General features: G+C 37.6%; 1 protein-coding gene across 2 annotated transcripts; it reads right to left on the reverse strand.

Annotated features, from left to right (window-relative positions):
- LOC149084033 (protein D2-like) lies at positions 1-7,817 on the reverse strand. Of its 2 annotated transcripts, none has more exons than XM_089234380.1 (4): positions 7,625-7,817; positions 4,017-4,137; positions 3,633-3,767; positions 1-243 (listed from the first exon to the last, which is right to left on the reverse strand). In XM_089234380.1, the coding sequence occupies exons 1-4, from the start codon at positions 7,754-7,756 to the stop codon at positions 89-91; spliced, it is 543 nt and encodes a 180-aa protein (XP_089090506.1). In that variant the 5' UTR covers positions 7,757-7,817; the 3' UTR covers positions 1-88. The 2 variants fall into 2 exon arrangements, with proteins under 2 accessions (XP_089090506.1, XP_089090505.1); XM_089234379.1 differs by having other exon boundaries at positions 1-269.
- Between the last annotated feature and the right edge of the window lie 1,660 nt (positions 7,818-9,477).

A 9,477-nucleotide genomic window follows, 5' to 3' on the forward strand; every position in this document is an offset into this window, starting at 1 on the left:
TCAAAACTTTTATCGATTTATATAAACGTTTATCAATCATTTCCCTTTGGATTGTTAGTTTACACGAAGGTTTTTGTTCTTCTTCGGTTCATGTCCTCGCCAAGAAAAAGTTTCCGGCTGTTGGAAGTGCCAGCTTTTGCTGTTGTGTGAATTCTTCCAAATCAAAGTTCGTGTCGTCCTCGAACGGTTCGGCAGTGGACGGACCTCTTTGCTTGTAGACGACGAAGATGTAACGGTGAGCAGCTGCAACGACATGATATAACCAGTACCTTTGGAGTTATGGCAATTATTATTTTACATCGATAGACTGTATGTATATGTAAATAAAAATCTTTTTTTTTTTTCAATTAAGCTAATTAAAAAAAATTTGAAGCATCTTGAGCCAATGCATCCCTTATATACAGAGTGTTCCCACAATCGACTGACAGTTTTCAAAAATGGCATAGTAAGAAAACGATGACAGTTATTAAAGTCATTCTTGGGGGAATATAAATGTGCGAAGTCAGGAATTTCAGATACGTCATTCACGTTGCAAGGGGGATGTATAGTTATTAAAAAAAAGAACTCTTTATACGGACACCCTGTGCCCAAAAACCCAATAAAGAAGTTGTTGCCCTATCTCTCTTGATGCCAACCAAAAAAATACCACGTTTCTAAGTGCAATACTTGCAGAGATATTTGAGATTCAAAAATCGGAAGAAAATGGGGGGAAAGAAGCGTTGTCCGTTAGTGTTTTTGTTTTGTTCTTCCTCAACTTTCCTCCAATTTTTTGAATTCAAATATCTTGACGAATATTGCACTTAGGCCGGGATTACACTATAAAAGTTTGATAAAAGTAATTTTATAAAACTTGTAAAATGCCAATAAGATTATCAGTTTCATTTGCTCGAATGTAACCTATGAACTTTATTGGTTGAATTTTTTGAGTTTTATACAAGGGATTTTATCAAACTTTTATAGTGTAATACCGGCCTTAGAAACGTGGAAATTTTTTGTCGGCATCAAGAGAGGCAGGGCAACAACTTTCTAATAGGGTTTTTGGGCACAGGATGTCCGTATAAAAAGTTAATTTTTATTTCATTTTAATAACTACAGTCAAACCTCGTTAATGAGTCACTCTTGGGAGAGCAAAAATATGACTTAGTAAGCGGAGTGACTCGTTAAACGGAGTAAACCATAGCTGTGCCAATTCCTGCATGAGGACAATTGGGACTTCCAAAAAATGACCCAGTAAGCGGAGTGACGTGTTAACCGGGTGACGCACTAACGCGGTTTGGCTGTATATCTGTAACACTTGCAACATGATTGACTTGACTGAAATTTGTGACTTCACACATTTGTATTCTGCGAGAATGACTTCGATATCTGTCACCGTTTCCTTTCTATTCCATTTAGCAAACCGTCAATCGATTGAGGGACACGCTGTATGTGCCTAACTTTGGCCCACTTCACTTTTCCCCCTATCTTAAAGCATTAAATGAAGAGATAGGTTATTTCTCGAACCCGTTCTCGTAATAAAACTTCCATTTTTCGATAGAAAAACTTATATTCCAACTTGTATTGACCATAAAAATAGCAATAGTTACATGTTTTTTTTAAAATTAAAAATCTTATGCCTTACAAATTGACCAAAAAAAAAAAAAAACCCTCTTCTTAACAGACTTTGAAGGATTAATTGTTAGGAACCTATAATTACACATTTGTCAACTTGACTAGCAAATGCTAGTTCTTCCTGCACACTAAAAACCTTGGGATGACCTGGTTTGTTAGAGAATGCATTTTCAAGTTTGTTTTAAATGGTGCGAGACATCTTATATATTGTAGTTGCAGCTTGTGTTTTTGGATCAGTTCACCCTAACGATCAAAGGAATATCGATATCTCAGTGAAGCTTCATAGGAATGTACAGGGATCGATACATAGGGGCCGGCCGAAGCCCGTCGAAATCCCGAATTTCAGACATTGGCCGGATTAACTGGGAAAGCCACTTCGCGAAGTGACCAAATTCGGGCTTTGGCAGTAACATAATATAGTCTTTAGTTTTTATAATTGCAGTTTTAATTGGAGGCTGCTGTATTTTAGAAATATATGACATCCATATCTGTTATGGGCATCTTTTTCTCGGCCACCTTGTTGGGTAATTTGCCTGTTTTGTTTTGTATTTGTATATTAATCATAAACTATAAAAAATGTTCATTATACAAGGTGCATAGGTAACAGCAAGCACGGCATTTCACTGTCAAACCGTTGATCCTAGAGGCATACTTAAAATAAGGGGAAAAAAAGTATCCAAATAACGTGTAGTACTCAGATATGTCATTCGTATTGCAAGGGGTTGTATAAGTATTAAAATAAAATGCCAACTTTTTATACTGACACCTTGTCCTCAGAAATTCAATTAGAAAATTTGTCCTGTCTCTCCCCTGAGGCCAAAAAAAAAAAAAAAAATCCATGTTCTTAAGACCAACATTCACAAAGAAATTTCAATTAAAAAAATTAGGGAAAATTTGGAAAAAATGGCGTAAAAAAAAAATTGGGAAAGAAGCGTTGTCCGTTTATACTGTTTCCCCCCCGACTTTACTCCGTTTTTCGAATTCGAATATCTCACTAGAGATAGGGCAACAACTTTCTAATTCTGTTTTTGAAGACAGGGTGTCCGTGTAAGAGGTTAACATTTTTATTTTAAAAACTATACAAAACCCTTTTGACCATGAATGACACATATCTCCGTACTAAACTTTATTTGGATACTTTTTCCTAATTGGAAGTACACCTCTAGGATCAACGGTTCACCAGTAAAATGCCATATCCCAGTAACTTTTATCCACATTAACATTGATTATGAGAGTCATGTATGTCTGAGAATGAAAAATTGAAGAGAATTTGTTGACTTTGAAGATACGAAAAACCTGCATTTTAGGTCGTTTCACCAATCAAGCGTTTTCACGCTGAAAGCGGCGCGGGCAACCTGCTTTCAGTGAAACCGGGTTTTGAGGATCAAATGTGTGACCAAGGGAAATGTGCGTCGGAATGAGCGACGCATTGTGTAGGCTCACAAGAGTGTCTCATATTTTACGGGAAACGCCTATTTTTTCCCTATATTGTCTGGCTCTTGGAAGGGTTGATCGTCTCCATCGTCCTATTCCGGATCTGCGCCTACCCCCGAGCTCCGACGCCAGGACTCCACAGACTCTCTCAAGCATCTCCGCCATTGCTGAGGACCAGATCAGCACCTTCCATAGCAGAAAGCCTCCGCGCGAAGCTTTGACGTCACTGAAGTGTTGTCCATTTCACCTGTAGCCATTGGATATAGCAGTCCGACGTATGCGAAATCTTTAGGTGTTTTTGTGGTATATCCTATCACTATAGAAGGTGTTGACCAGATGCGGATTTAGGGTGATTTTTAGGAGGGGTGACTTATTGTGTAAGTTCCATGAATCATCCCGTATTTTACGGGACGGACAAATTTTCCTCCATATTGTTTGATTCTTGAGAGGGACTACCCTCCTCCACCTTGGATCCGTTACTGGTTACGGAGTTCATTCAAAATAGGTCAATATATTTGTTTGATGTGTGTTAGGTTTCTCATTGTTTCAAGCATATAATAAATTACGTGTGGTATGCTCTCACTTACGTCCAGACGGAGGAGCTGGTGCAGTGTACTCAGACAGCACGTTCCCTTTATGAGCGTCACTCCCAGGAATGTCGACGATCAGCCAATGCAGGTAATTTGCTAAATAAGGATCACTGGGATACGGAACGTCGGGATCTGCACCGAAAGAAAAGAGGGAAAAAAAATTAATGATTGAAAACAAATTGTGAAGTTACGAGTTCTCCTTTAAAGAGCATGACTAGTCCTCCTTCAAGGACCATGACCAGTCCTCTTTCAAGGACCATGATGCGTCCTTGAAGCGGAACCATAAGTTATCGAAATATTCAGATCTGATTCCAGGAATGCTCTCGAAAATTACACGAATATTTATCCCAGGCGTTTGATTGAGCGATTCTGAAATCTTACCAATCATGACCAGAGTGTATAATGAGTCACCGTCAGCGTTGAAATCGATGTCCGGTGGGGTTTGCGTGCCATCTACACTCAGCTCGTTCCCGAAATCGACCATGTTTTCGGAGTACGACACCTTAAATAAATAGAAGGCTCAACTTTTTTTTTCTATTTTCATATTGGGTAAAATGAATGACAAACATAGATGAAAAACAGCACAGGTGCACAGCCTCCAGTCCGCGGGCCAAATGCGGCCTACGAAGGGGTTCCATCCGGCCCCGCAAAAGGTATTCCGGTAAAAAAGTATATCAATATAGCCCCGTTTACATGCGCAACATTGCGGTAGCATTGGGAGTTCTAACACCTGCTTGACAACTTTTTTTCCTTCGTAAGTAAAGAAATGGAGGGCAGTCATTGGTGAAAATTCCTGAAGCGGGTTTTGAACCAGCTTTTTATTATTTCCAATGTAAACGGGGCTTATATAAAACACAATATCCCAGACTGACGATATTTTGTTCATGAAGATTGACGAAATAGGGATCCATACGGAGTTATCGCCAATTACCACCAAAACAAATTGTGAAATGCAAGTAAATTTGCCAATTACAGCCGAAAAAAAGGTTGAAGGTCAAGAAAAGTTTCCAGCTATCTCTAAAATTGCTGAGAAGTCAATAACGGCAGAAAATGATGGCTGCTGCAAGTCTCAGTGGGTTGAAATATTCACCACAAATTGCATATGTTTGAGAGATATGTGAGATTAATGTATAAATATTATTATAATTAATTATGATAGAGTCATAAATATCTTAATATAATTTAAAAATCATGAAAATATTCTTAATTTCAGAAGAGAATAAAAATTCAAGTAAGTCCCTCGGTAAATCAAGCCAAAATAACGGACATTTTTACTAAAGGAAAAAGTCAGGATTGCCAAAATTACGGGAATGCCTCGTAAAATACAGGTTATATATGGTCCTTTTATCTAGTATACAAATTTCTCACCCATGAGTGGCAAAAATACCGCACATCTGGCCCGCGGACTGAAAAGTTTGTGCACTCCTGACATACAAAGCGTCCCAAAATTGCCGGACCCAACTGAAAAATTAATATAAAAGAAAGAATGGGAAGCGTGGAAATGTACAGTTTGTGGCAACACTTGCCTGACGGGTTTTTAATTTTTTTTCTGCACAGAGAATGTCAGCTTTTCTGTTATTTGCTCATTCTATTCACACGTCTATTACTAGGAATAAAGGACAATGATAGGAAATCATACTTAATTTTTTAATTTAAAAATCTTAAGATTCTGATTCACGTATCACTAGACTGACCATATTTGCTCGAGAGGAAAACGGTAAATTGGGCTTCGAAATACGGGTAAATGCCAACTATTGCCAAAAATGGTGCCAAAAGTCGGCAAAGTCGCCAATAACGGGAAATGAAGCGCTACTTCAAATTGCAATGCATTAAAAACACATAACAAATATGCGAGGTGAATATTCGTATTTGTGTGGTCGTAATTATCGTTAGGTAATTTCTGAGTTGGGCAGATAATTTTAATCGTTAATTTAAAGAATGAAAAGTCAAGTTGTCTTCGTTGAAAATACGTAAAAAACCGGGACATTAAAAAGAAAAGTCTGGACAGCGACTTTTTTAATGTTTACTTTTAACGCCTCTAGGGGGAGAAGATTACGGAACAGAGAAAAACTTTCAAATCAGAACAGAAGCATAAAGGATTACCAGAATCATAATTGGTCCATCGGGGTCTCAAATAGCGCTATAATACCATCTTCATCTAGTGCCAACATCTGCAGGCGGATGTCGCATGAATACACAATTTTTGTGCAGGTTTAATTAAATTTTTACTTTCCGTTAAAAGTTAGTGCCTTCTAAGGGCAAAGATTACGATGTGCCCGTGCTAGATGCGGGAAAATCTCTGATAAGTGGTTCTCTTCACCCCTGAAACAAAACTGACAGTTAAAAATTTTTTTTTTGATTGATTTGTGTCTATTTTGTATCAAAATGTTCCTTAAAGATAAAAATTTAATTAAAAAAAATTAATCAGTTAATTGACTCCGGTTTAATTAATCTACTAGGAACATTGGAGTTAGATACACACATACGTACCTCAGGTCCTGAATTGGGAAAAGAATCATTAAAAAGCATTCAAAACCATTAAACATGAAGGTCCACATAAATGGATCTCTGGAGCGAAGAGGTAAAGAAAACAGCGAATTTTCAGTCTGAATTTCATAATTAGTAACAAAGTTTTTCAACAGATGGCACTGCATTTGTATAAAATAAAAATACTATAATCTCAAACTATATACCATTTGCAGCGACAACTTGGCATAGCCTCAGAACAAAATTTCGCACAGAAACTCCAGCAAACATCTCAGCCGGTACAGACTGAATCGACTTCAGAACTGAGATGAGGTACGTACAGTTAAACCTCGCTTAACTGGAAGATGAAGTATAAAACGCGTAAGACAAAAATAAGCATCCTTTAGCATTACAGTGAAAGCTCACTACAACGATACTCGATATAACGAGAAAACTCTCTTCAAACCCTACATAATATTAAGCTGCGCTGCCTCTCAATTTCCGAATAATCCTCCCTCTATAATAATATTTTTTCTTGGTCCACAGAGCATCGTTATACCGAAATTTCGCGGTATTTTCAAAATCTTGGCTCATTCGTTTAATATGGGTTTCTGCGAGTTATGTTCCGGAGACTATACTTTTTATTGCTGCAAATGGTGGATATTTAGGAAACAGGTTTAATTTCCATTGCAGCTTCATCTAATGAGAAATTAGTAACTAATTTAGACGTATTATGAATACACCAACGAATAAGGCAAATACACGAAAATAAAAAGTCCTTATGCATTTCAACACCAATGGGTGCCGTCTTCAGAGGAAAATTTAACCACTAGTCACGCTGACCGAGTTTCCCACTTGGGTTGAACACCAAATCTTAACGCTCGGTTTCGTTGTCAGAATGAAGCTGTGAGCCTGCGTGAGATACTAATGCAGCGTCCTGATTGGACGCTTGCGGAATAGTGCTATCCGATTGGTCTATTCGAATTTTCTTATAATTCCCGCTCGAAATGAATTTCAGCCATGGTGTCACACCATTCCTCTGAAGACGGCACCCATTGGTGTTGAAATGCATAAGGACTTTTTATTTCCGTTTATATGCCTTATTCGTTGGTGTATTCTTGATATTCTTGGGCAAAGTTGATCAACTTGCCGTTTTTCTTCAAAATAATGTCCAATCAGGGCACTTTCTACGGTATTGCATTTGTTTAATTATTTTTCACAGTAAACCCGTTAATTTTTTTGACTTGACAAGTATATTTAAACAATAATACTTTACAAATTAAGTTTTTTTTATAAGCAATTTGAAGCGGTTACGGTCAAACAACTTAACAGTTGCAAAAAAGCGAAAAAGATGAATTGTCCGTCCATACTCTTTAGTACACTACTGATACAGCAAACAAAACAGGTATCACTGTACATTGCTCGATTCTTTTCGTCACTCATTTCGAGCACATGAAAGTTAGCACGATTGCCACGGCAACTCGGTTTTAACGTCAATAATGAAAAAAAAAAACCAAACTTGCCTTGAGGTCTTGGATGGGTGCTTCAGGAATAACGTCAGGAACGATCCCGAATTGTTCAAATTTCTCCGCATTTTGTGCGAAGGCGAAGTGCACGGATATCACGGAACACAAAAGTAGAACAATATTCATCATTCACATACTGCAGTTTTCTCAGCGTTTTTACGCATCGCAATCAGGAGATGTTTGTGTGTGAATTTACTTATACAAAACGCAGAAAACAAGCTGACGTGATTTATTTGATGAATGATGTCTGTATTTGAACAGGACTCGTACGACTGAATGAAAACTCATAAAAATATGTTCATAATATTCAATAATAATAATAATTTATTTGCTTATGGGGCCAGACCCATACAAGGATGGCATACTAAGAAAAAATATACAAGTAATAAATTACAAACATTAGTATACCAGTCGTAGGATACAGAACCCACACACACACACATGCATTTCAATTTTAAAAAAATTCAGGAACTTCACGATATCATTAAAAAACTAAAACAGTTTTCCAATTTGATATTCAGAGAGGTGCGAAATTTTATTAATTTTCGGTTTTGTCTGGTTGGGTTGTGGAAAAACATGATTTTAATACGACAGCTCTTTGCAAATTAAACAATGGGCATTCCAAAATAAGGGCGCGGTAGCCCGGTCGATAAGATACACGCCTAAAGTACCAAAGCATGTTTAGAGATGTCGCGAGTTCGATATTCGGTTCGTCCTTGTCAGAAAACTTTCCTGACACAAGGGTACAACAGAAATCCTAATTTGAAAAATCAAGCGTTTCCAAGCTATGGGTATATTAAAAAACAGATAATGTTCTGATGTGTGATACTGAAAAAATATTTCATTGTAATGAGCGGATAGATAGATAGACCGCTGACAACCCCGGACTGATGCAAAGCACCTTACTTCCGTTACCTCAAAAGAGGCAGAGTTGTGTCGGAAAAGTTAGCAAAGATTTATAGTGGTGGCTCCCCGTGCTCGCTCGTTCTCCCCATGAAGACAGCCATCAACTCGATGCAACGTACAAGACATTTGACTGAAATGGACAGCTTAACCAAATGACTAGAGAGAAAAATTGCACGTGCGCCCAGTGGCACAAAAGGGCCGGAGACTGCATCCTGGGATTTCGAAACAAATATGGAAAAACCTTGTGGGCTAGTAAGAAGAAGTTGGCATGTTGATGTGGGAGAGATTTGAGAATAGTCTAAATATATACACAATGTGTATATAAAAATATATATATACAGCGCCTCCACAGCGCCTGATGGGAAACAAAGCCTCCATCCATAGTGCTGCGCAGTTTTGTTTTCCCTTACCTTTTACAGAATGTGCAATAATATACACACACAGAATACACACAGAGCCTGCACTGCGACGGGAATAATCAAACAGAGCCTCCGTTGGCAGTTCTGGACATTCACATTTGAACTACACGCATACATTATTTACATTACAAAAATTTCAATTTTTTCATACTATTGGGAACGCACATAAACATTACTATGAAGGTAGTATTGGGTACAAATATCACCATGAGCTCATACAAATACTCAAGGTTACAAAATTACTATCATACTATAAAAGTGCGGCTGGAACAATCAAACACAGCCCCCGTTCACAGTGCTGGGTGGCAGCGATCACATTTGAATTACCCACACATATTTACATAATATATTTATATAATATACGCTATTTACATAATATAAGTTTCCCTTTTTATATAATTGTTGATACACATAAACATTACTATGCACGACACATATATTGGAAACGAATACCATAATGAGCTCATACAAATATTCGAGGTTACAATACCACCATCACATTATGAAAGTGTATATACAAAAACA

This window comes from Pholcus phalangioides, unplaced genomic scaffold (assembly GCF_987345545.1).
Source record: "Pholcus phalangioides strain wild (caught in Gottingen) unplaced genomic scaffold, Ppha-v1.0 ptg000008l_1, whole genome shotgun sequence".
In the NCBI taxonomy this organism is placed as follows: Eukaryota; Metazoa; Arthropoda; class Arachnida; order Araneae; family Pholcidae; genus Pholcus; species Pholcus phalangioides.